The sequence below is a fragment of the Calypte anna genome, chromosome 23 (assembly GCF_003957555.1).
Source record: "Calypte anna isolate BGI_N300 chromosome 23, bCalAnn1_v1.p, whole genome shotgun sequence".
Lineage (NCBI taxonomy): Eukaryota > Metazoa > Chordata > Aves > Apodiformes > Trochilidae > Calypte > Calypte anna.
This window is the reverse complement of record NC_044268.1, coordinates 1,154,333-1,181,405: the sequence shown is the minus strand read 5'-3', so window position 1 is coordinate 1,181,405 and position 27,073 is coordinate 1,154,333. Positions and strand designations below refer to the sequence as shown.

Here is a 27,073-nt window from a genome sequence, read left to right as displayed (position 1 = left end):
AAATGTAACAAAGCAATCACACAATAACCACCCAGCTCCTCAGTGGAAAAGCCCAGGAGCTGGGTGCTAGGGGCACAGTGTAAGGAGCCAAAGCTCTGGGCATGGAAATGTTGAGAAGAAAAACAGACCTGCAACCAGAGCTGCTCCTGCCACCTCGCTTGAACCCTGATTTATTTAGCAAAATTAAAAAAATAATAATAATAAATTAAAAAAAAAATAAATCAGCAGACAGATTTACATGGGAGAATCTGATTAGTGGCAGTATTGATCCTGCAGCAGATCTGGAGAAGCTGCAGAGCAGGGTGAACTGCATGACAATCAGAAGAGAGCAGAGAGCCCCAGCCTTGCTTACCCTCCAGGACCATGTTTGTCCTTTGACTCAACAAATTCCTGTCCCATTTTCAGCTTCTCCCATTCTTCTTTCCGGGTTTTGATTTTCCGTGGATTCACGTTTCCTCGGTTCGGGTTCTCTTTTTTCTCTTTCTAAGGGAAGAGGAATCAAACAGAAGCTTTATTTTGTTTTAAACTCCCTGGGAACAGGGAGGGAGGGGACAGACCCTGTAGCAGTTTCAAGATACAGTCTCAAAGAGAGCCAGGACTTTTTAATTTACTTTCCTGATGGCTGCAAGCTCCAAAGACCTCCCATACAAAGAAGTTGCAGCACACACAAAAAATAAGCATCAGATTTCCCCAGTGCAGCCCAGACATGATGCCATCCTTACTCCCTGGCACAATCACCTTGAGGGCAGAGGAAAAGCTCAGTTTCCCACATCAATTCAAGACTTTTTTGGCCTCTGTGTCAAGACTGCCAGATCTCACCATCACCTTGCTGGAGTTAAGTGCTTTGGGCAGCAATATGGACACTCACCCAGCAAGAACTGGGCTTCAACTTGGCCTCACTCTGTATTCTAACAGGCCCTAAATCCCTCCTTTGTCATTTTGGCTGAAAAAGTCATGAGTTGTTTTGATATTTAATACTTAAAAGTTAAAGAAAGTGTGCCCAAACTGAAGCTTTTAAGGTGTAAGTTTCAGTGTTGGTAAACATGGGTCCAAATCACCAGGCAACCAAACCAGGAACTCTACCTGGTGTTTTCAGCTTAAACGGTTTCATGAATCCTCCCACTTGCTCTCAAATTAACATTAGGGGCTGGTTTTGCACTCCTGAAGGGACATTTTCTCCTTTCTCTGTTCTTCCACAGCAGGATTTATTACACCACTCAACACACTGCAGTGCTGGGGCAGTGGGATTTGCACTGTTTCACCACTGAGCAGTTCTCTACACAACATCAGAAGTGCTGAGAAGACTCCAGCACAACTTTTCCCCCTGCTGACTGCACCAGCACTGTGTTTGAGGACTACAAATTGAGCCATTATAACCATACAAAGACAGTGGCATTTGGCAAAACAGGTTAAGGGTATTTTTTTTTTGTTTAATTAACAAGGATGAGAGGAAATCAGATAAAAAATTCACTAAATTGATCCCTCAAGAGTTTATGGAGGAAACTTGAATTTTGGATAGCACCTATGGAGTCCAAGATTCATTAGCACTTCCCACCTCCTATTCCCTGACATGCCTCTGTTGGCAGAGATCCCCCATTTTCTCACCCTGTGCTTCCTCTTCTCTTTCATAATATCCTTGGTGTCCTGAAGCATTTTTTCTTTCCAAAGGTCAAAGAAATATGAAGGATCTGTGTAGAATTTAAGTGCCTCTTTGCCATCATCCCTAGAAGAAGGGAGGGGGGGAAAAAAATTACACAAACAAGAACCAAGTCACACATTTGTTTGAAGCCCAAAGAAAACACAAGGCACAACCCTGGGTGACAGCTTCAAAGTCTGCAGTGAGGAGCTCAAACACTTTGCTCTTGCCTCCATTTCAGAACAGGCAGCAGACTCACAAACTCTTGTCCCAGCTCTCCCACTTTGCCATCACTTTGCCCCTCACACAAACTCTCCACTCCCCAGCACCCAAAGAGCTCAACTGCTCTCAACAGCCAAGCAAGGGAGCAGCAGGTCTCTGGCTTCAAGTCCCACCTGCTTGCATTGTATTTTTGGCACAGAAAAAAAACCAAAAATCAAACCAACAACCTTCTGCAACCCAGGAACCCTAAATCAGACCAGCAGCGTCCTTGAAACTCATGAGTGAGCAGACACACACACACACATTCTCCTCCTACTTTGCAGTGCAGCCATGTCTGGCAGAAGACAGCTGCCTCCAGCTATCTGTAATTACTTTTTACCTGTTCAAAAGATATTTATGGATGTGGGCTAAGTCTCTGCTTTCTGACCCCTTTTACTCCTGCTACCTACAAGATGAAATCAGAGCAGGGACTTCTCAGGAGAACTGGTTTACACAAGCCAGCTTAGGTCACATCAGATGGCTCTCAGAGCAGGCAGAGGCAGCCACAGAAAGGCATCTCCAGCTCTCCAGGAGCCTGCTGCACCCACCTGGGTGAGAGCCACTTACAGATGTATGCTCTGCTGTTTGCACTGCAGCTTTCTGGAAAGGAGCCACAGGGCTACAGAGAAGCACAAGAAAAATGCATCATCTGCACAACACCTAGCATGTTTATGCAGTGCCAGCCAAGCTTTGCCCCAAGGCAGTCACAAAAGTGACAGCAGGCAACCAAATATATAATTTTCCACTATGCTCATTTGTACAGCCCCAAAAGCAAAGTTCCCCCTCATCCAGAGGATGGAAATTTCCTGGTGGATTTCAGTCTAGCAACTCCATTTCCTATTGGAAATGGCTTCTTCAATACAGAAGACAGTGGGAAATGACATCCTCAGCAGAATGGGGGAGCAGGTACTCCTCCACAAGGGAGCAAGGGGCCAAGGGAGTGTTGCAGCCATACCTGTAAGGTGAGAGAATGTTGAGAGGTGGAGGAGTATTGCAGGTCTTATAGGTTTCAAGGACAGGCACTGGAAGAGAATCTCTGTCAAAGAGCTTCTGGTCCTGAGTAGTGGAGCTTTTGAAGGCCTTCCTGGTGTTAATGCCTTGCAGGGAGACTGTAAGGGAGAGAGCAAGTGAAAAACAGCTTGACCTAGGCCAGTGACACTGAAGATCAAGTAGTGAACATCTGATTTCAGCTGAAGTTCTTGGCATGCTTAGCACTTCTTAAGGTCAGGTCTCTTTTCCCACAGATCTCTTGGGAAAGCCAGCAAATCTCAGATCAGGCCCTGCCAAGATCTGCTGCTGTACAGACACAGCTCTCTTGAGAGTTGCCAATGTGGTTCTGAACCCCTGCAACTGAAACTCAAGAAGTGAGTTTCCACATGGAGCCTTGCTAAGGAGCAGATCTTGTCTTGGCCAGAAAGTCAATCCACAAGAGCAGAATGCTGCTTTTTTTTGTTTGGGTTTTTTTTCCAGGAGGGGAGGAAACAGTCCCTCTCAGTACAAGAGCAGCCCTTCCAACACTCATGGCAGTGTCATGCTCATTTCATGGCCACAAACCAACCTTGCTGACTCAGTCAGAACCTTTACCATGCTTGGTCTGCAAGGACTGTGCTCCACTCCATTACCTTCTTCCTCTTTGGGATCCAGCTGAGTGACTTTGACTTGCAAGCGGTCAACTCTCTCGACTAGAACGCTCACCCGGGAGGCAAAGGTCTTGGCTTGAGTAAACAACTCTCCAAATATGTCTTCTGCAAATTTACCTGGAATATTAAAGTGTCCACATTACCCTTGTGAGCCACAGAAGACCAGATCCAGTCTCCTAGTTTGTTTTCTTGAAGAAAGAAGGAATTAATAAAGAACGACCCACGCTTCTTTTCAAGTTTGTCAGGGTTGAGTTTAACATCCAGGAAGAAAAAAACTCTGTTCCACCAAAACCTGACATTTCCAAAGCATCTTCAAGCAATAAAGAAACAATCAAGACATACTTTCATGTCATTATTAAAGCAGTGAAATAAAGAGGGCTGACAACACTATACTGGTCTGGAATCTGGATGGGTCTGTAGGTCCTTTAAGATTCTCTGCTGGTTTGTTTATTAGACATGCAAATGCAGTTAGATTTTTATTGCTCTGGAGAATCTCAAAGGCTCCCACTCTCCAGCAGGCCTGCCTCCAGGGTAACTGGCACATATTTACAAGCTCAAAGTACTCTGGAACTAGAGAGCAGACCCAGTCCTTGATCCTAAAGCCTGAGCTGTAACCACAGACGAAAGCACTGACCCTTTTGTTCCTTCAGGTGGCAGTGTCTGAAAAATTGATGCACGCACGTTTATCCTAAATCAAAACCAAAGGAGAAGTTCTCAGAGATCTCTCTGCAACAGCTTGGATTGCCCAGTGGGCTGCTATGACAAACAGCAACCATCATTTGGACTGCAAGAGTGCCCAGGGGCTTGGATCAGGAGCTCACTGCACCATTTACAAGCCTAACAAAAAGATGGCACTTAAGAATTTAAAACCTCCACAGTCAACAAGGCCACAGGTAGACAGAGAGGGGAGAACTGGAAGAAAAGCACAAACTTACAACGAGTGGAGTCTTTTTGTTCTGTTCTCAGAGCTAATTCAAGCCAGGGAGCCCTAACCACACCATGGACAAGGCTGATCAGAAGAGTCTTGGCACTGACAGCAGACACAGGCCCGTGGAGTTCCCACTGATGGGAAACATTTCCAGCCACGACTGTTGAGTACAAGGCTGCTCCCAACAAGCAGTCTGGTTTTGAAGTGCATCATCATATGGTCAACAGTTTGTTCTGGAATCTGTTACTCCTGAAGATTCTCTCCGACATTCAGGAAAGGATAACCAGTTGGAAGCCTAACTTTAACAGCAATTTGGGAAAATCTGGTTGTCTGCAATGAGTCACATCAGAAAGACAAACACTCCTTCCACAAGGCAATGTGAGGGCATCCCCCAAAGCCCAGCTGCACAAATACTTTCAGCTATCTAACCCAACATATCAGCTACTTGTTCATACTCCCATCCACTCCTTACACTGCCAAGCACAGGGAACCAGCCTGGTTAAAAATCAACCTCCTCCTCCACCCCTTCTGGTGGCAAAGCCAGCCTGAAGTGTTTGTAGAAAGCAACTGCTGGAAGTTAACTTCAACTGACCTCCTCCTTCCCCTCTCCTAGACAACACAGACTTCACATGTACTCCATTTCTGAGCCCAACCAGCTTTCTTCAAACTCATGAGAAGGATTTTGATTTCTGGAGACCTAAAGGCCAGGTTGCTACAGCCAAGTTTCAGGAAACACTCCTCATGTCCAACACCAGCACAAGACCAGCTCTCTTGTTTGACCAGACTGAGGGGATAACTTGACACCTCCCAGCAGCTCAAAAAAAGACAAGTTAAAATTTGGTTTCTACTTCAGTGAGAACTGAAAAAGATTTCTGAATTTCACAAGGAACTGCAACAAGCACTAGGGGGAAAAAACATAAGTCTTTGGTTTGCAGTTCTGAGTAGTATGTTTCAAGCATAAAATAATATATAAGCAGCATTGCATACACTGGTATTGACCCTGGAAGGAGAAAAGGGATGGTTCATGTTCCCCTGCCTAAGTTCACTCGTACAGAGCTTTCCTCCAGCCCCTCACGCTCCACTCTGTGTTTTGTGTATACTTTTAGGTGAGGTAAAAACAGAGATTAATTTTTTGGTTTAGTTACTCTGACTGCAAAAGTGCAGCTTACAATCAGAATTATCTTTGTCATGCACTGGCAGGAAGACAGACGTGATTTAATAGGTCTTTCCATCTTTAGCTTGTGGATTCTATAAAATCACAGAGAAAGGCAGAGCCGACTTATACAAAGTGCTACCAGCTGTGATAGTAACGAAGGGTAAACTCACTGGAATATGAAAGTTTGACAAGATTTATGTTTGCATCTTTGTAAAGAGACTGTGGTGCACTAGGCATGGCTGATTATTCACTTGACAGGGCTGTCACAGCCCACTGAACCTGCTTTACGTTCCCCTAATACGAGGACGGGGCGGATTTATTTTTTAGAAGAGAGAGAAAGGGGGGAAGGGGGCAGGAATTTGGTCATTTGGGCACAAGCGTTCTGTTGCAGACTAAATATTGCTTCATTTAAAATCCTGCTGACCCTGGGGAAGTGGGGAAGAGCCAGAGCTCAGCGTTTCCTCCCCTCTGACAGACAAACACGCAAGTGTCAGCAAGAGGAGCCACCTCTCCAGTGTTTCCCCTCCAGGTATCCACGATTGGTCTGGCAGCACCCAGCTCCCCAGGGACCTTCCTAACAAAGAACCCAGGCTGCAATTTGGCTTCCAACTCTCTCTGATGAGGCAGAAGCAGAGAAGCTTTGAACACCTCAAGGTCTAAACCTGCAGGATCTCAGCACGGCTCTGTCACACTAACCCACTGCGTGCCTTTGGACTGGGATTAACTTTCTCAGCAGCCAAGCTTTGCAGAGCTTTGCTGCCTTCTTCCTCATCATTTCACATGCAGGAGATGGATTTTCCTCACACTCCACAACCACCTTGGCTACCAGACCTAATAAATGAACACCAAGGGCCAGCTGAACGTCAGCAGAGCTTGGTCTTGCCTGCACGCTGACATTTCTACAGCCCAACAGAATGTGGTACTGACTGGCAGCAAACGTGGGCCCAGATTTTAGTGACAGCTATGGTTTTCACTGCTGGAAAAAAAAAAAAAGAAGAAAAAAAAAAAAAAGAGAGATTTTGCTCACAAACTTTCCCTGCCACAGTCATGCTGTGGTGGAAGACAAGGGGCTTGGCTTTGCAGAGCAAGCAGAAGTGCTTTGCAGACGCCACCACCCAGAAGCTGAACAATGGATTAATTTGATTATCAAAGTCTTGCTTCAAGGGCAGAGGTGGCTAATCAGAATCCAGAGCATTTCAACAAAGTAAGGAGCCATCCCAGAGAGACCACAATTAACTCTTTGTTTCTCCTACAGCACGTAGGCCCCCGTTTTCCCCTCCAGCCTCTACAAGGCCATCAGTCAACCCACTGGAGAGCTGAGCTAGGCATCACTGCTGCTGTTGCAGTGAGCAGCCCCAAACCCCCAACACTCCAGAGGCAAAGCTTGGCTCAGCCTGGGGACTTGGGAGTCTTGCAATGCAACAAACAGCAGGGGCAACCAGGCAGCTTCTGCGTGCGCGTTTTAATTACCTTTCATTAAAAAGAAGGCTACTGCCACAGTGTAGATCCAACCCAGTCAAGCTCCATTTAGTAGTGTGTGCAATTACAGCCACATTCTCCGACACAAGATCCTGGCTGCTGGGAGAGCCTCCCATTTTCCAAGCCCGAGTTGTGCTCCATCCTTCCATCTGCAGTTTGGCTGCAGCCTCTCACACACACACACACACACACACACACACACACCCACGCACGCACACGCACGCCCCCTCCCCATTTTCTATCAGCTGGGAAAGCGAGTGGGACCAGGGATACAAAACTAACGTTGGGTTTCTTGAGGGGAAAAAAAAAAAATAAATTTAGCATTACCCAGGGAAGGCAGATGGGGGAGAAATAGGAACATGAGAGTAAAAAGGGAGCTAAATAAAGAGCAGTAGCGACTCCTGAGGGCAACGCGCAGGCTCGCCATGGTACTCACTCAGGCTGCCCAGCTGTCGAATGACATTTGCCAGGGTGATGTTGGTCATGCATTCCAGCTCGCTTGGAACGCTCGGCAACGTCTGACGGCACAGGTGCCTTGGCTCAATGTTCCTCGTTACTAACGGCATGGTGGACCTGCTTCAGGCACTGTTCTGAAAGATGAAAAACAACCCAAAAAAGAAACAGGAAAGGATTACTCAACCGCAAATTCCAGGCACACCAGAGCCGTGGTGTTCGGTTTTCCTGCTCTCAAATGGCTTTATTTATAAGCCTTCTTTGCCCCCCTCCCCTTTCTCGCTCCCCACCCTTATAAAACTGGTTCCTCAGAAATAAAGATCCTGCTGTTCTGTGACTTGCAGTGACAGCAGAGCCCCAGCAGCTCAGGTAGAGAGGCAGAGATGGCAAGAGACATCTTCTCCCCCACGCAAGGTGCTGCTGGCATCACTGCAGCCGTTCCTCCCTTCCTCCCCATCCCCTCAGCACTCTCCTTCCTCCCACGCTCACGCACGGCGTCTCTTCACAGCTCTTCTTCTGAAAGATTTTAAACTTGGGGTTGCTTAAACCGAGAGGGTGAAGATGGGAGATTTAAAAAAAAACAAAACAAACCAACCAACCAAACAAAACCAGCAACCAAAACTTCAGCTTTTTCCAACCCGCCAAAAGCATGCGTGGTGCCTCCCTCCTGGAGCAGACTGCAACAACAGGAAGTGCTTGCAGCTGACCAGGAAACTTTCTGGTGACTGTTCCTTATCCTGCAGGCTGCACCCTTCTTCCCTTGGGAAATCCCCCGGGGCTGAGGTTTACACTGGACCATTGTTTTCATGCTAGGGCAGTTTAACGTTGAAGGAGCTCTAAGCAGGATGCAGGGACTAAGAGTGTGAGCTGAGAATCAAGTCAAGATTGTACAAGAGTCGGGACAAACTTCCAGTTCTTTCATTAACGACAAAAAAAATATGAAAAGAAGAAAACATAACTGCCCGGAAGTTATGCTTGAGACAGAGAATGCTTTTATGTGCAGGTCAGTACCTTGAACTAACAAAATTCTCCTTTGCTAAAAGAGGCAGCAATGTTGAAGCAACAAATGGCTCCTCCTCCTATCATCCACCTCCAGGAGAGAGGAGACGCTGGGTGTAAAGAGCTCTGAAGAAGGAGCAGGATACATGCCTGAAGTCTTTAGGACTAAGTGAAAGCAAATACATCCCCACTTCTTGATTAATTTAGAAGGGGAAAGAATCACTTTTCTAGGTCAGCTGAGGAACAGCCCAAGAGAAGCAGCCAACTCCCCTGTGATAGGCATGCAGATCTGCTTGAACTGGGTGTAAAAATAAAACAGGAAGCTAACAGCTTGGGGAACATGGCTTCCTGTCACCAACAGCAAAAACCCAAGAACCATAAAAAATCAGCTGTTTGCTCTTGACTTTGAGCCACCCTTTGATAGTCTCTGTGGCAGCTGGCAGCTTATCTTTGAGGTCCAGGAGTCCTTCCTGGATGCTTTTCTATCAGGGTGTTAAGAGGAAGAAGTGGGCATTATCCCTCCTAATTACCTCACAAGCCAGATTTTGAATTGCTAAATTTGACCCATTAAGGCAGAGGAGTTCAAGAGCAGCAGCACACCGGGCACAGGGATCTCTCCCAGATAAGCAGATGTGAGGTTGCCATTTTGCAACTCCTCGACCTGAGGGATTCCAGGTGCTGGTGGCCTGCAAAGAAAAGGCTCCCCAAAACCTTACACCTCACAGGAGAGGGGAGGGAGAGCTGCACCCTAACAAATAAAAGCAGAGAATCTCCCGAGGACTGAAGCCTGTGTTGTTCTTCACTGTGTGCAAGCACTGCAGCAGCCATCAGTAACTGCTGGGATATTTAAAGAACAGGGTGAACTAAGGCAGGACTCTGACCTTCGCTTCTAAATACCCCGTGTTTTATCGATTACAGCCCAAGCCCTACGATCTTTTGTCAGCTTTAGTGCTTTATGCCAGACAAACTTTCCCAGCTCCCCCCAGACTGCAGTCTGCACCACCAGCAGCTCTCAATAAACAAGGAATTTGCAGGCTGCCTGCATCCAGCTTTTTCATTCCTCCCCCCCCCCCCCTCCATCCTTCCCCAGGGCTCGGCCAGGGAGCACAGGCAGTGGGATGTGCAGAGCCTGAGTGGACAGCCCCATCCACCAAACCCAGCTGGAAAGATTCCAAGATGCAGGACAGACAGAAGGAAAACAGCAAGAGGGAAAACAAGCCTGCAAGGGGCAGGCAGGGGGAGAAGAGATGTGAGTGTGCACAGCAAAAAATTCAAACCAAACCAAAAAAGATGACAGGGAGCCAGGTCAGAGAGATGCAGGTAGCACTCATCTCTGCAGGCATGGGGTAGAAAACAGAGCAGTGCCCCAAACACTCACAAACAAACAAAGAATATGTTGTCGATACACAGCACTCCCCAAAGTGTTTGCCTTTGAGGCATGTTCTGAATCTAAAAGCGAAGAGCAGTGGTGAAATTTGATTTATTTAATTTTTTTTTTTTTTAAATAACAATGGTACAGCACAGGAACATTATGAATTTGCACTGGTGCAAGACAGCAGTGATAAGGGCTAAGAAAAACACTGCCTTTATAGCCTGGCTCATCCTGCCAGCCACCCCCACCCTCCCAGCACTGCCTTGCCACACTCCACTGCAGAATTCAGACTTTCACCCTCGTGATGGCAACGCCAGCCCTCTCTGCAAGGAGGGACAGCAGCAGGGCTCCTTCCCAAGGCAATAGGGAGGGCTCTGCTGCTGCTCCAAACCCCCATCAGGATCCAGCAAGCAGCAAGCAAACTAAAAGAAATTAAGGCCACGGAGCACCGGAGATGGTGGAGGCAGGGAGGACAGGATGGGCTGTGGACAACCACCCTTCTGCTCTCCCAGCAGCCTTGGTGATAAGAAGCATTTTACAGTGAAATTTCCTCTCCTCTGAGAGGAAGGACAAGGAGCTTCAAGGTTCCTGATGTTTTTGTTAGGGTGGAGGCAGGCAGATAGGAAACCTGGGACCTAGAAGCAGAGCTTGGTGGCAACATTAACAAAAAGAGGAGTCGCTGTCCCCTCAAGAAGACACCTCGGGTTTCCCCTTGAGCCTCGGGAGAAGGAGGTACAGAGATAACAGCTAATGGGTTCCTGTAAAACCTTCATGCCTCACAAGGAGGTGGGACAAAGATTAATAGTCTGGATTGGAAAATAAGTGGTGGCTTTCAAAAGCAGCAGTCGGGAGGGGCAGAAAATCAAGTGTGAGAAGAGACAAGGTATGAAAGGAGCAGAAGGAAGTAAAGCACTGTGGACAGGACAAGGCTGGGGGTAGGGAAGAGACACAGTAAATGAAACAAGGAAGGGAGAGACCTAAAAAAGCTTTCCAGGAGGCCCTGGCTTTTATTCTTTAAGAGAATCATTAAGAAGCTGATTGACAGCATGCAACCAGCAAGGGCCATCCAGAACCTCTTTACTTTCAGTGGTCAGGGCATGACAGCACAGCAGTTTTCCACCCCAGCTCACCAGACTGGTGATCAGGCATTAGTCACTGTCACGTCACTACCACAGACCATACATTAGAACTAAATCCTACCATTCAGAAGCGAGTTAAATGAATTGCAAGGCCAAAAAAATCCTTATTTTTAGGGCAAAGATAAGCATTTCCACCTGCTTATTAATGTTGAGGATGAGATTTGGTTTGGGAGTTGAGTTTGGGGTGCAGATGATGGCTTTAAGAAGCTGTAAGAACAGCACACCATGGGCACAGAGGACCTGTCCCCATCCTGCTGCAAAGGGAGAAGAGAGGGAGTATGTTAAAAGGGAATTACCACTGAGAAAAGTGTCTGCAACAGATTTCTGATGAACATAGGAAAGAAAGAAAGGCATCAAACTGAAACACAGCACTGGCTAAGTGAAGTGATCTTTGGTGGTTGGGAGAGCTGTAAGGAAAACCAAATCCACAAGCAGTGCTACATCAACTAATGTTCAAAATACTCATCCTCCCAACTGCCTTCACACCTTCTTAAAAACAAGAAGGGCTTTTGTTATGGTAACAAATGACTTTCTCTCTCATTTGAATCAGAACCTTCCTACCTGCTCACTGCAAACATTTCCTCTGAAGCCTCCAAGTCACAGCTTGAATCAAAGAAGGCTCCAAGCCTTGTTCTGATGGCAGTGACTAAAAGCTAAACCATCTGCAAAGCCCAGCTTTGCCCCTAAGCTCTGTTCCCCTCGCCTCCCCACTGCATGCTGCCCCACCTCCAGCCGGGCATTGCCAGAATTCCTCATATTTTCCCCTCTCCCAAAATGCTTACGCAGACGTTGCTGAGCCCTGGCCCGCTCCACAGCCCCGCGCCGGCCCAGAAAAAGTTTGCTGAGCATGACAAAAGCCCTGGAAGCTGAGCTCACCCCTCCTACATTCCTACCAAACTTCCAGCCACAACTGTTATCTCTTTTTCCAGGATTCACCAGGCTTGTGCTTGGCATCACCCTTCCTACCCTCTGCTTGCTCTCAAGATGCCTCCTGTTTCTCCAGGATCCACGTGTGGAGTGTCTTCATGGGGCTGTTGCTCTGACATCCTGCTCCTCCACAACAATCCTCACCTTGAACACCCTGCTGACCAGTTCTGAAGTGGATTCCCACTTCTGCCCCACTCCCTGGGGCACCAGGGAACAAGACCAATGCTGGCCCATAAAGGGGAGGAGGAAAAAAAAAAGAAAAAAAAGCAGGGAAAATGCAATTTGCACTTTTTGGCTTTCTAAATCCAGCCCTTTGAGCAAAGCAGGATGTAAATTGAAGGTAAGTGTGCTGCTCCAAGACTTCTTCTCAGCAAGTCATCGACCACTCTCCCCATGAGCTCTGCTGGAGCAGATCACTCAGGAATCCCAGCCCTGGATGAGAATCAAGTACAATTGGTTTGTTTCAAACAAGAACTGCCAGCCTAGAAACCCCTCGCACAAAGCTGTGTCTTATTGACTATTTTTAATAAATAGGGCTGGCACAGGAAAATTGGACAATTGTTCCCAACAATAAAGGAGACAGACTTTGATTGCAAGTACTGAGAAGCAATACAGGGGCATTTTGGGATTGAGTATTTGCTTTCCAACATGAGTTGTGTCAACTGAAAACAGCAACTCGGAGCAAATACTCCTTAACAAGCAGTTTGGATCCGAGCAGAAAACAGCACTGCACAGCAAGAGAGGAACCAACCTCTTCTTTTTTTGTGTGTGCACAGCAGCAGATAGCACAGGCAACACGGTGGTGCAGAGGAGAAGGACTCCAAGGTGAGCTGTGCATGTGCAATGCACACAAAGAGCTGTAAATAACGAGGAGAGTTGGAGGGAAAGATCTGGCAAGGTTCTTCTCCCTGGTATCTGCCCAGCCAGCATAGCATTACTGGGAGTCACCTGGGTAATTCCCCACTCAATGTGACACACAACCTCTTAGATCAGGGACCATCTGCAAATAAATCTGGACCCCAGCAGTGCTATCATCTGTCATAGTGTCTGGTGTAGCACAAAGCACCTAAGGAGGGCAGAGCAGGGTTTTGGGGAAGGGGAGGGAAATGCAGCTTGCTTTTTCAAGAACATCAGGGTGACCAATCACCCTGCCCTCAGCAGGGCTCATAAAATCCTCTGCCTGGACACAAACAAGCAGCATAGTCAAGGAGACCAAGCCTTCAGCTAAGCTCCTTGGAGAGCAGCCTTCAGGAGTACCCGTCGGGGGATTAGACACACCAGCAGGTTTGGGAATGAGGGAGGAAGGAGATAATCAGATCTGAAATTCCCATCAGTATGAAATGAGACTTAACTCAGTAGCTTGCCAAAGCAGACTGACTGTTCTTTCTAATGTCTGTGACAACTCTGCTTCAAATTTCAAGCTTCTCTCAGCAGCAACTACTCCCCCATGTAGCTGTAATGGCCAGAAAGAGACTGGCTTTTATGTAACCCCCAAAGATTAGCAGAAAGGGAAGCAGCAGCCACACACACACACATGGAGAACTAAGGGGGAAAAAAAAAAAACCCAACATAAAATTCAGCAGAAGGCTCTGCTGAGTGCTCAGGGCTGTATCCAAGCTCACAATGCAGCCACAGAGAAGTGGGATGCAGCAATCAGAAATGCTACAGTTCCACACTCAGAGACCTAGCAATCAGTGCTGCATCCAAGCAATAGGGAGTGAAATTATAGAGCAAACTGCCATGTGATGCCACAAACTACTCCATCCTGCCAGCTGTAACAAGTATTCATTCCCCCCAGCCCCCCCAAGAAAAAAATCATGTCATTACCAACCCAGCCTGCAGCAGCCAAGCAGGACTCAGCAGTGAAGGGCAGCTGCAGGGCTCCTTCCTTTCACAGTGGTCTCCTCTCCCCAGAAGCTACTGGAGTTTTACTGGGGTAAAACTCCCCCCCCGGGCACCAGGGAAAACACTGTCCCCCAAAACTCAGCCTCCAAGAGGAAAAAGCACAGGGTGTGTTTTCACCCACCGTTGCACAAAAGCTTTCCTGGATCTACCAAAAACCAAGAGGCTTTCAGAAGAACAGGCTTAAGATGATCAGAACAAAAAAAAAAAACAAACCAAACAAACCACCCAACCATAACCCCTGTCTCCATAATCCAATCCCCACCTCGAGAGGTTTTTTGCAGATAGGATCTGCCAGCATTATGAAAGAAGGGTTTGGGCAAGAGCATGGAGCAGGAGCAGTGCTGTTCCAGCAGGAGGAAACATCAGCCCTGAGCTCACAGCACAACCAAGCATTGTACAGCACACTGTGGAGTCCTTGAGACAACAAACATCCAGCCTGCTCCGTTCCCAGAGTAAAAATACTCTTTTTTTTTTTTTTTCCCCTCTTTCCTTTTATTCTTTTTCTTTCCCCTCTCCAGTCTGCTGGCTCTGAAAAATGCAAAAGAGGCAGAGAAAGCTATTTTCTGTGGTTTTTTGTCTGGCTCATGCATTATCGTCATCATTTACTGCCCTCAAGGGGATTGCACAGGTGTGACTGAAAATTTGGCTCTTCCTTTTAAACTTTTGTTATCAGCTTTACTGAAGATGATCTTGCTGGAATAAATGCCAGGCTGCTCTCCTGGAGAGGAATTGGCTCAAAGCTGCTGGCAGAAATCAAGCTGGGGGTGGAAGGCTGGGGGTGTCACTAAGGGGAACACACAGATTCCTCTCAGCTTCTGCAGAATGCAAATAGTGTGACCTAGACCTTTTTTTTTTTTCCTTAATTCTAAAAAAAAACCCTCCACACCATTGCCCTAATTAATGTTTCCAATCATTTAGCTGAAAAACAAGTTAAACAAAGAGGGTCACCTGGTGTTCCTATCAATGCCTGACTAGGATACAGGCAGAACAAATGCATTTAAATAAAACTCTAGAAGAGATGTGACAAGAGAAAGGCAGTTTAGTTCAATTAAAGAGAGCTGTCACAGGGATTTGATTCTCAGAATACAGAACTATTGATTAAACAGGAATGAAAGCTCTGAAACAGAAAGGTTTTCAAGGTCTTTGCCGTGAGGATGTACATCAGGAGAGAGGCAGAGCTCCTTCAGTGCCAGAGGAGCTCTGGCTTTGTTGCTTCCAAGGAAACAGGAGCAGCAAAGGGAACAGAATGCTTTCTGTTAAACCCAGGTATGATTTTGGGAAGGATCCAAAGCCAGTGACAATCCAGAGCAGTGTCACCAGCTTTAATCAACAGGTAGCTTTGGTGTACACTGGCACAGAAAACTCACTATGGGTTCTCAAATATTTTAGGAGCACATGGAGAGATGCCTGCTCATAGGGAGGTATCAGCCATGGGCAGGAGGTCTCCAACAACCTGAAGGACCCAGAGCTCCTGGAACAGAGGTGCCACTCAAATGCTCTCTGGAGAACCTCCTGGAGGGCTGGAGAATCTCCTCTGTGAAGCCAGGCTGAGGGGTTGGGGTTGTTCAGCCTGGAGAAGAGGAGGCTCCCAGGTGAGCTTCCAAGATCTGAAGGGGCTACAAGAAAGTTGGGGGAGGGCTTTGGACACAGGGGTGTAGGGAGAGGACAAGGGGAAATGGGTTAAAACTTGGAAGAGTGGAGACTGAGGTTGGACATTAGGAAGAAATTCTTTAATTTGAGGGTGGTGAGACACTGCAACAGGTTGGCTGCCCAAGGAAGCTGTGGAAGCTCCATCCCTGTTAAAGGTCAGGTTGGATGTGGCCTTGAGCAGCCAGGTCTAGTGGGAGGTGTCCCTGCCCATGGCAGAGGGCTGGAACTGGATGAGCTTTAAAGTCCCTTCCACCCCAAACCATTCTAAATTCTATGAAAAAAGGTCTTGACTTAGAAGAAGGTAATTTAGGTGGCAAGACAAGCACCATGACTCCCAACAGCTTCACCTGAGCCTCACCCCACTTCTGTGGGGAAGCCAGTGCAGAACCACAGCCCAACTTCTGCCAACAGCAAACCTGGCTGGATGGCTCATTCCCAGGCTGAATTCTGCTAATGAGGAGAGCAATGTTTTTCTTCCTCTTCTTCACACTATCCTCCAGCAAGAGGAAAGGCCTGTGCCTGTTAGCACTGACAAAGCACTGGGTGCAAAGCACGATGCTCACAAGACATCAGCACGTTTTCATTCTCAGCAATTAAGATGAAAAGAGAGGGTGTGGTCTTTTCTCTTTTTTTTTTTTTTTTCCCTAAATGGCTGTTCCTGAAGCTTGCACAGTTTTTAACCTTCCATTTCAGCAAATAAACTCATCTCATTTGCAGCTTAAGCTCAGCCTCCCCTCCTTTAACACACACTGAACTATTTTGACTAAGGCAAGAGTAGGAACAAACCAGTTTCCAAGTGTTTTCTATACAGCTCAACTGCTCTTTCAGTTTCAACTCACGCCTAGATAATTATATCACAGCTCTGAGTGCCCCCACCCTTCTGCTGCACTTGGGGAATACTGAAAAGATAAGTCTTTTCTTAATTATTAAATGTAAATAGCTCATTAAATATAATCCAATTACTTTAATTGTAAGAAAAAGGAAGTAATTACAATATGTACATGTATTCTTGCCTGAACAGTTTTACTATCTTAAATGAATCTTTGTAGCATTAATATTTTAACTTAACCTTTGACACGAGGAGGAAAAATAAAAAGACATTGACTCCCTGCTATTTTCCAGAAGTGTTACATCTGCTGGGATTTTTGTCAAACACAAAAAACAAAAGGACAGCCTTGAGCATCTGAATGCAAATGGTTTACGAACAGGGTCTTAATAAAGTCAAAATAACAAGTTCTGTACTGCAAAGGGGGAAAGAGAATAAAAAAGATGCACATTAAAAAAAAAAAAAAAAAAAAGTCAGATGGGTAATACTGCTAACTCTAGAGAGCAGGTAGACCTCCACCCCTCCAGTACCAAAAGCCACCAAGTATTTGGGGTTTTCCAGGCAGAACTCCTTCCCCACACCCACAGTTTGCTCTGTCCCAGGGTGGGAAGAGAACCAGGGCTGGGGAAAAGGGCTCTGCTCCATGTCTGGGACTACTCAGCTCCCCCAGTGAGGAGACCCCACAGAAACACCAAATCTGGTTTATTTTGGGGTTTTTTTTTTTGTGCATGCATGCATAAGCCATCTGTGCAACCTAGGGGCACAGCGCATGATCCTGGGCTGCCATTTGGGATTTGCAGGCAGAGCTGCAGGAAGCTGTGAGTAGAAAGTCTTCTGGTTTTGCTCAGCAGCATGACAATCCTTGGACTCACTTTCTCCATCCGTGCAGCCAGCAGGATTGAAGGACCTTCCAGGCAGACTTCAGCAAGGCCCCACTGTTTCAATCAGCCCCCCCTGGACTGACAGAGCAGGGTCAGATTTCAGCTTGGATGTGGTGACAGCTGCCTGTGTAATCTCCTTGGGACAGTCAGAAAAATACTCTTTTTCAGCTGCAGTTGTTTCCATTTTGCACAGAGCCCAGCAGTGATCTCACCTTATGTAATCTACAGCACAGACTCCAGGCTCTGGACCATCCCAAACTAGCTCAAGAGTGCTCAAAACCATCACTTTATTGAATTGATATTTTTGGGAGAGATTAGCCCCTATTAGGGATGCTAAAGATACGAGTCTTTCTATCAAAGCTCACCACAAGGTCTATAATAAGCTGCTTTATGGAAACCTCTCATGTGAAGCCAGACCCCTAGATCCTTGATACAACATGGAAGCCTCAATAGCAACCCAAAAAAGCAATTCTGTAGAAGTTAATTACACGTGTTTTTCATTTAGCCTCCAAAAGGGAAGTGGCCAGTTATTTCATGATGCCCTAGACAGAAGGTAAAGGTTTGACACAAGCTGTGTTTACAGCTCCATGTTTTCCTCCAGCAAAGGATCGGCTCAGCAGCTGTCGGTATTGAAAGAACAGGATCTGGGTGTGTGCATGGTTCTCTCTTCCCCCCCCCCCCTTTTTTTTTTTTTTTTTTTTTTTTTTTGCAGCTGCAAGGCCAAAACCAGAAGAGTGTGTGTGCTTTTTCTTATGGTGCACAAAAGCAGGGTGTCTGAAAAGGAATTTGCTTCCGCTCCGGCAAGCACTCAACCAACTATTTGCTGGGCTAAGGGGTGGTCGGGGAACTTTCACCCATCCATTCAGCCAGGGCTGCTATTCCCCCTCCCTCCCAATTAAATCCCATTTTTTGCACTCCATGCATGAACCACAGCTCCAGCAATACATCAGATATTGTGGCTGATAGCCTCCTCTGAATGCCACTTAAAGCCCTCCAGTGCGGAGCTGTCTGAAAGCAAAGCATCGTTCATTCTTTGAGCCACCACCAAAAGGCTTTGCTATAGAGAGACTTGAAGTAAGGCTCTAAGAAGTAGGAAAAGGGCATCCAGTGAAAGAGGAAATGAGAAATTAAAACCACATTCAATCTTATTAGTGGTAATACAATAGGTCAAACAAAGTACTTTGCAAAACTCCCCAGCATGGGAACAATTTATGCAGAACTGGCTCCTGGGTGAGCAGTGACACCAGTTTGTGTGGCTATTAAGGGGAAAAAGCAAAAGATTGTCAGCGGTGATTTTCAATAGCCCAGCTGGGCAGGGAGATGGCTGGAGACATCACTTCCCTGCCTTGCAGCAGAACACACTTAGGAGATGAGAATGGAACAGTCCCCCTTCTCCTTTTCCATCTGAAACATTTTCTCTCTCGAGGGATTTCCAGCATCTTGTAAGCGAAGCCTCTTTGAAGTACCGCAAAGTGGCATTGCTCATCAGCTCAGTAATGATAGTAAATAAGCTCCAGTATTTTGTTGATCTTTTTTCCTTTTGCTTTACAAACAAAAGGTCAGAGTCATTAGCCCAGTTTTACGAGCGGGGAGAAATGGAGGCTGGGAAGAGGCAGGTTGCTCTGCAGCATCATCGGAAACCTGAACGAACAAGCAGGACAAGAAACCTTAAGCCATAGGATTTAAGAATAGCCACGCTGGGTCATCCAAACCTCCAGAGAAAGCAGCATGCTCCATCCCATCTGGGGTCTGGTATCAGCTGCAGGAAGAGAAGAGCAGGAGAAGAAGCAAGAAGAGACACACTTCTCCCTGCTGTCCTTTTCCCCACTGCAGCATCCCATCGCACCTTACGACCATGCGGGAACAAACACTCCAGCATTCCATTGTCCTGTCTGGATTTCACACCCAGAAACTGGTCTCATTGGGTTCTGAACTCATCTGAACAGCCAGCAGCCACGAAATCCCAAGGCAGCAAGCCCCACATTTATCATAATCTAGGTGAAAAGATGCTTCCTTTCATGCCCTTCGCTTTACAATTAGGAGACTTTAATCTCAAAATCTGTGTTTGTCTTTGCTTCATAAAGGAGTTGTTCAAACGAAGGCTTCATCATTCATTTTAAACAAGCACCTTCTGAGAAGGAGGTTATCTGGCTGCTTCAGCCAGCAGCAGAGAAGCTCTCAGCTCTTACTGAGCACTTTCAGCAGAAACCAAAACAATAACCTCATGGTCTAGGTTTGATTTATGGCACCAGCAAGAACAAATTCTTTTCAGCAGACAGCTCTCTGCGTGCTGCCCGTCCCATTCTTGACTCTGCACCACAGCAGCAACGTGGGAGAACCAAAAGCACCAAGACAACAGGGAAGCAGTGAGCTCAGAGCAGCTCCTCCAAAGCAGTGGCACAGCAACAGCCTCCCAGGCAGAAATTCAAGCCCTCAAGAACAAATGTATATATAACTGCTGCTGCTGCTTCAGAAGCATCTCCCTTCCTCCTCTCCTAGCATCACAGCACCCTTTAAACCACCTCTTCTCCCCAAAACAGGGCTGGGAGACCGCTTGGGAAGAGGAGACAGCCCAGAAGGTGCTGGAGGAGCAGAGCAGGTCACCACTGACCCCAGCTGTGGGAGTCCAAGTGAGATTCCAGCTCCTTTCAATCTCTTCCCCACAGCACTCTGGAGAGGTGTCTGTGCTCCACCAGTTCTCTAGCAGCAATATAAATACCAGGAAGCTGCTTCCTACAATTTCAAGAATTAGGGGAGGATCCAGAGGAACTTCTTCCCAGGCCCATTACTGCAGGGAGGGCCAGCTGGGGATGGAGAATGTGCTTAAGGCTTCACGCTGCCACTGTGAGCCTTGCTCAACAAAATAAGGTGGAAGTTCACGTTTCAGTTCTGCTGGGAGGGGAACTCCCCCCTGCTGCCTCCCAGGCAGGAAATAATAATAATTAAAAAATATATATGTATATATAAAAATGTATATAAATCCTGCAGACCAAAATGGATATCACTCAGAATCAGGGCTGAGTCTGATCACCCCCCACAGCCAGGTCTGCACCAGCAGCCTCCCTTCCTCAAAAAGCCTCCGTGTTTTCTTTTTATGACACAAGAGCAGCAAAAATACAAAGGAAGTGAAAGTCATCAGGGTGGTTCTGTTCTGAGCAAGTCATTTGCTTATTACCCAGCAGCCATTTCCACATGCCTTTTTTTAAACCCAGTGTTTATAAATACCTAAACTATTTAAATAAATGGTGACCCTGCACTAAGGGCCCAATCTCAAAGAGTTCTCCTGGAGCAGGGAGAATACTCAAATGCAGCATTTCTTATTCCACATCCAGGTGGAGTAAGAGGTTATCTTAACCACATCCCAAGTTGCTGAAATCTATCACACGCCATGAGACAGGCTGGAAAAATTGTCACATTTGGGTTTCTTAGATTTCTGCCCAGTGGAAGTGTCACTTCTGCTTTGTCTCCCATGCTTTTTGCCCCGAGTTCACTTACAAACAGAATAAAGGAGCAAGGCAAGCACGGAGCCCCCAGCCCAATTCTGGCTGGTTTAATCCCCAGAAGCTCTTGGGGTGTGTTTTTTGCTGGGTGCTGGTGTCCTGTTATGGGGCCAGCAGGACCTTTATGCAGGACAAAAGCAATTACTGCTCAATCCTTCTCCTGGGCTGTTTTGCTCAGCTGAATGACCAAGGGCTAAGTATTCTCATCAAACCCAGCAGCAACAGAAACCTCACATTTCAAATTATTAAAAGTTTTGAGTCCAGAAAACCCCCAGACAGAAACTATCCAGAGAGATTCAAGCCAGGTCTTACACTTGTTGAAATCTTCCTTATTCCAGGCTGTCAAAGAAAACCAACCTGATTTTGGGGAAGCATTAAGCCCAACAACCTTCTTTGTTCTTCTATCACCACACACACACAAAAATAAATAAAAGAAAACCCAGGAGGTGGATTTGCTGCTGTAACTCTACACATATGAGGCAATCACTGAAGTTTTAACCCCTCCACCCACACGACACGATTATCTAAGCTTTGTGAATGAAATCAACTTTTCCTAGACCAGCCCTGAAGAATGAGATATATTCAAAGCATGCCGAGAAACTGGGTTGGGAGTTATCATAAAGGTTGTGTTCTTTATAATGAATCACAGCTCACAAATACCTCCAGAGCTGGAGCTTGGAAAATACACCATTTCTGTTCACCCTGTCAGATTATTCAGAGGGAAACCAGTTTTATCCTTGGCTTAAAAAGAACCTTACTATTAACTCAGTACTTCAAACCCCAGTAGTGAGAACTTTAAAGACATCAGGCTCCCAGTTCCAGCCTCTCCCCTTCCTCAGCAAGCCACTCACCTCACAACACATTTCAAACAGGACTCAGACAAAATAAAATAGCCAGAAACACACCAGATTTCTTTTTTGTCATCTTTTTGGGTTTTTTCTTCCTGTAGCCTCCAGCCTCCTTCCTACCCACCCCCAGCATAGTTCTGTAAAACCAGAGCTTGAAAGATTTGTCAGGAATGCAGCCTGGGCAGAAGCTGAAGTGAGGAAGGAGGAGGTGAGCTCAGGCAGGGACATGGCACTGCTGCACCCCAGGGTTTTTGGGGGGCTGGGAGCCATGCCATGAAGCAGGGGTCTTGTTAATGTCACTGTGAAGCAACTTGGAAAAACCTGATCAGCAGGAAAGGCTTTATCTGAAAAGGAAAGAGCCTGACAGGCATGAAGCATCAGAAGGTTGGAGGGTTGTTTTGTTGGTTTTGGGTTTTTTTTCTAAATAAAAAGGGTGGAATTTGGGGCCATTTGCTTTTAAACTCTTTTTATCTGTCTGCTAGCAAGTACCACATTTCTTTTTAAAAGCAGTGAAAATGCACTGTGCTAAGGGAAACGTTTCCAATCAGCTCACCCCTGGAAGCTCTTACAACCCATACTCATTTAGCACAGTGAGGCTCCAGGAGGAGCTGGTAAACCCTGTCCTCACCCCAAACAAGAATTTCAGTAGAAATTGATGCTGTGGGAGGTAGAAATCCTGTGTTTGATCCCCACGGTCACCAACCCACCCAGGGATAATATTGACAACTGCAGCTTGACCAAAAATCAGCATTCAGTGGGTCTTGAGTCCAGGGTTCTCACCCAAACTTCATGTTTTCAAGCACAATCCTTTAAAAACAAAAAAACCCAAAACCAAACCAAAAACAACAACAACAAAAAAAACCCCAACAACCTAAAAAGGCACAGAACTGGAGAGCCTGGTCTGCTCCACCCTGGTTCCTGGATAAATCTTGTCCTTGGTGGATTGCAAGTGGATTTTCAAAGTCACTCTACCAACACACTGTGTTTTCAGAGAGCAGACATGAACTTTGGTTTGTTTTTAACCAAGTTTGGGATTAAACTCTGGTTTCTATGACAAAAAGCAGCCCAAGGTCAATAAGGGGCAAATGGGAACGAAAAAACGTCGCAACACAGCACTGGAAATTCCTGCAGCACTTGGGAGCAACTGATTCTGCAGCTGTTTAAAAGGGATGGAAAACCTAACTCTTCCCCTTCCTCGTGTGTCCAAGCCTCCAGACTTCTGTATTTCCCATAAAATAATATTTGGCAGCAGCCCTGTCACAGGGAAGCACAGGCACACACACCCTGCTGGCTCCTCACATCTTAAATTTCAACTTTGCCATCTCAAAAGTCTTTGGGAAGGAAAAGTCCTGAGGGTTACAAAGGGCTCCATCAATTCTTACCCTGCCTGCAGCACATCTACTGAATAAAAGGGGTTTTTTTGGTCATTATTAATAGAATTTCCTGGCCACCAAGATCTGCAGTGCTGAAAGACTTTCACTCCTGGCATTAACACATCTCCACTATTGCCCTCATCTAGGTAGAGGAGCCCAGTTCTGCTGCTGCTACTCCTGAAAATAAGACAAATATGGAACTTCTGGCAGGAAAAAAATTAATCCTACTACAGACAGGTCCTTGAGGTCAAATAATAGAGGAAGGAGTTACAATCTCTTCACTTTTTTCCAAAAGACCTGAGCTATTTGTGCCCCAAAGAAGTAACCCTAATGCAAACCCGGAGCTGGTACAACCCCAAGGACATTCCCTAACAACTTATTTCTTCTCTGGAAGAAACGTGGCCTGAGGTCACCAGCAGGTCAGTGCCTTTGACCAAACTACCCAACCATATCCCGTTACACCCTCCAAAGCTTCCTTCCTCAGAGAGCCCCTAGGGATTTATTCTTGGGGAAAACACTTCCCAAAGCATGCTGCAGCACCCACACCATCACACCCGAGTAGTTGTACATTTTGTGTGCCCACAGTTGATAGTCGAGGGGCTTGCACCCATCTTAAAGACAAACTGAAGCCTTGCACCCCCTCAGGAGGCAGGAAGACAGCCAGGATGGAGAAGTTGCTTTCACAGCAACGCTCCTCAAATGCAATCCCCAGACCTTGCACCAGGAAGGGCAGCTGCCTGGCACTGACAGACAGACTTTGTACACAGAGACCCACGCCTTTGCACAAGCACTGATGTCAAACCCTGACAGCAAAGGCTGCAACTAGCCTGGAAAGGGAGGGACCCCCCCTTTGGGGCACAGCACCCCTGTCTCTTCCTTTAGAGGGGACCCTGCAGCACCCTCCAAACCACACCCCGCTAAATCTGAGCTCTGTAACGGCCCCAGGACAGAAGTCACCGCCAAGGCCTCGGGAAGGTCCGGCAGACCGGTATTTCCTTATCCCAACACCCATCCCTCTCTTCCCTCCCGGGCAGACCAGCTCTCTCCCTTCACCTCAGCCCCTCCTGCCAGCACAGCCCCAACCCTGGACACACACCCTGCCCTGAACCCCTGGGAGGGGCTGGTAGCCAAGTGTCAAACCAGAGATTAAGCCATTTATTTCCTCCTCCTCAAACACCCCCAAACCGGGGGTACCAGCGCCCGGCCCAGCCGGGGCCTCACTCCGGGGCAGGAAGCGGCGCCCGCCTCAGCCCCACACCTCACTCTTTACCAAGGGCCTAGCGGCCCACCCCAGAGCCTCCACTTCTCTCCCGCCGGGAAGAAAGGACCTGGGAAGCCCGAGAAGTCTCCGTTCGCCTCTCTCGTACTCACCCCTCTCGGCTGCTGTCCCCTCCGCTCCCCTCCAGGCCCCCTCGGCTCCCTACCACCAGGGCGGGCCAGCCCGGCCGTCCGCCATTCCACACTTCCCCCTCCCTGCCCTGACTGAGCCGAGCCCCGCCTCCTCCCGGCCGCCGGTCCGCAACGCTATTGGCTGCCCGGCCGAGGATGCTGCCACGCGATTGGTTCGTTCCACATGTCTATCAAAGCCGTCCTACGCCACTTGCGTACGAAACCGGAGCAGCAGAAGAACCCCACCCAAGCCGGCCGCGCAAAGAGAGTAAACAGGGAGGAACGTACCATTGGGAGGGGGTGGATGGGGGCGATCCACGCGAGGTTTTGGGACAGATTCCCGAGCCAGAGAGGAGAATCGCGACACCAAGAGCCGTCGAGACGTTCCCAAAATATGGGTACGAGTGTCGGAGCTCGGTATTTTTCTAGGTGGATCTGGAGGAGAGGGGCCTCTGACTCATCATCGTCGTCGTCCCCCGTCAGAGAGCTCCCCTTTGGTATTGCCTCTCGCCTCTATGGTCTCAGGCCCGGAGAGGAAAGTTCCACCTGGGGGAGCGGGGGTGTCACTCCAGGGCGGGGACACGGGGGGGACGTGGGGGGGACACGGGGGGACATGGCGGTGGGACAGGGTGTGAGGGAGGTTAGGGGGTCAGGGACAGGGCTGGGGGGTGGGAGCAGGACTGGAGGTGGAGATCTGAGGAGCTTTGGGGAGGAGGGAGGGTGGCAGTGGATTCTCCAGCCCCCGAACTCCTTGGTGAGGGGGGGTAGGGGGTGTCCCCAGCCCCTTATCTGCCTCCAGCCCCCAAACCAGGGGGGAGTCACCAATCACCAGCTGTATATCTCAAGACACGCACCAGGGTGGGGGTCTGCAGCCCCCCCATCCACCTCCAGCCCCAAAACCAGGGTGGGGGTCTCTAACCCTCATCCACCTCCAGTCCCCAAACCAAGGTGGGGGTCCCCAGCTCCCCAGTCACCTCCAGCCTCCAAACCAGAGTGGGGGTCCCCAACCTTCATCCACCTCCAGCCCCTAAACCAAGGTGGGGGTCCCCAACCTCCATCCACCTCCAGCCCCAAATGAGGGTGGGGGTCCCCAGCACGGTGCTGAGGGGCAGGGGGACACCCAGTCACCCTCCTGGCTGGCCGTGCATGGGTGGTAGGCGCTGGTACCGGGTGGGTGACGCTGGTTTTGGCTCCCCCCCCCGGGTCTCTCCTCACTCACGAGCAATGGCATCAAGGAACCCGGCATAAGGAGCAGGGCTGGTGATGTGTGCAGGGGGCACACACAGGACAGGTCCCTCAAGGTCACCATCACACCACAGCTGTGGCAGGCAGAGGTCACACCAGGGCTTGGAAACCCCAATCCCACCCGCCTGGTGACCCCGTCAGCATCCTGAGGTTCATCCCAGCCCACGGCAGAGCCAGGGTGATGCTCATACCCTGACTCTTCCCCCCCCCCGAAGCTGCGGGAGCAAAGGCTTGATCAAAAATCACCCGCACGCTGCTCGCCGCGTTTCTCCCTGCGCACCTGGCTATTAAATCTTCCCTCCCCTGCCTGATTACCGGCATTAAGCTCCGGGTTCGTTTGTACCGACAGAAAGGGGAAGGAGAACGGGTGGGAGCGAGACTAAGGGCTCATCCATCCATCTCTCCTGCTGGAAACCGAACCGCAGGGAGTAAATCACCGACCGGGAAGAAAACCAATCCGTGGCAGCGCTGCCAGGAGCCGGGATGGGCTCAGGCATGGGCTGTGCCGTGCCCCTTTCGCCCCCTGCCTGCCCTGCCCTCTTCGGGGGTGTCTCCACCTCTGCCACCCTCTGCCACCCTCTCCTTTGTGGGATGGACACACGTCCGTGGTACAAACAGACGGGTTTTGCCCGTTTTGCATCCCTTAGGGGGGATGCTCAGTGCCTCCAGGTGCCCCCTGCACCCCCAATGTCGTCCCCCCCCCATCCTCTGGGTGCAAGGCAAGGGGTGAGGTGCTGCTGCTGCTGCTGCTGGAGGCCTCTCGGCTCCAGGTTTTCCAGCCTGCCAGCCAGCCGTTCCCTTGAAGAAGCTCTGCTTGTATCTCAAGGTGTCACAGCCTCAAGGGAACCACCTAATCTGTATCTGCACTGCAACCTTTATCTCTCCCCGGCTGTGGGAGAGGCTCTGTTTATAGCTGCCGAATAATACCTGCTAAATTGCAGGATCCAAACCACCACCACCCCCACCTCGGTACCCCCTGACACTTGTTTCTCTGCAAGAGGGATGCTCTTCCCTGCCAGGTGCTTCCCTGTGTTTTGCTGGAGGTAAATGCTGCACACAAGGATGGGGATGGGCTGCTCCTCGGAGCCTCCCCACGGGCTCCAGCCACGTCTGATAACCCCAGACAGACCCTGGCACAAATTCCTGTTGTCTCTGGCTTCATTCCAAGCCTGCTTCCCACAGCCTGGGCTTTGCTTCTGCCTAAAACGGGGTGGGATCCAGAAGGTTCAGCTTTGTCCTTCCTCTGCGTGACCCAGGGCCGGAGGAGCAGACATCCTCCAGGTGAGGGAGGAGATGGCATCTTAGCACAATCCCTGTGCTGCCCCAGCCTTGCCACGGCCACATCCTCACCCAGGGATAGTGTCCAAGCAGCTCCCTTGAGCCACCCACCCTCAGCAAGGGAACCTTGGGTGCCCCTTCCCCAGCTGACCGCCCCTACCCCAGCCCCGCCATCCCACTCCTCCAGC

General features: G+C 48.5%; 1 protein-coding gene across 1 annotated transcript in view; it reads right to left on the bottom strand.

Annotated features, from left to right (window-relative positions):
- Nucleotides 1–24,451, bottom strand: part of WASF2 (WASP family member 2) — a 32,695-nt gene extending 8,244 nt beyond the window's left edge. The window contains exons 1-6 of the mRNA XM_030464252.1: nt 24,345–24,451; nt 7,537–7,690; nt 3,520–3,654; nt 2,853–3,006; nt 1,606–1,723; nt 353–483 (exon numbers count right to left, since the gene is read on the bottom strand). Of these exons, the coding sequence (XP_030320112.1) occupies nt 353–483; nt 1,606–1,723; nt 2,853–3,006; nt 3,520–3,654; nt 7,537–7,666 (668 nt within the window). The 5' untranslated portion in view covers nt 7,667–7,690; nt 24,345–24,451. The remainder of the gene's footprint in view (nt 1–352; nt 484–1,605; nt 1,724–2,852; nt 3,007–3,519; nt 3,655–7,536; nt 7,691–24,344) is intronic.
- Nucleotides 24,452–27,073: the final 2,622 nt, after the last annotated feature.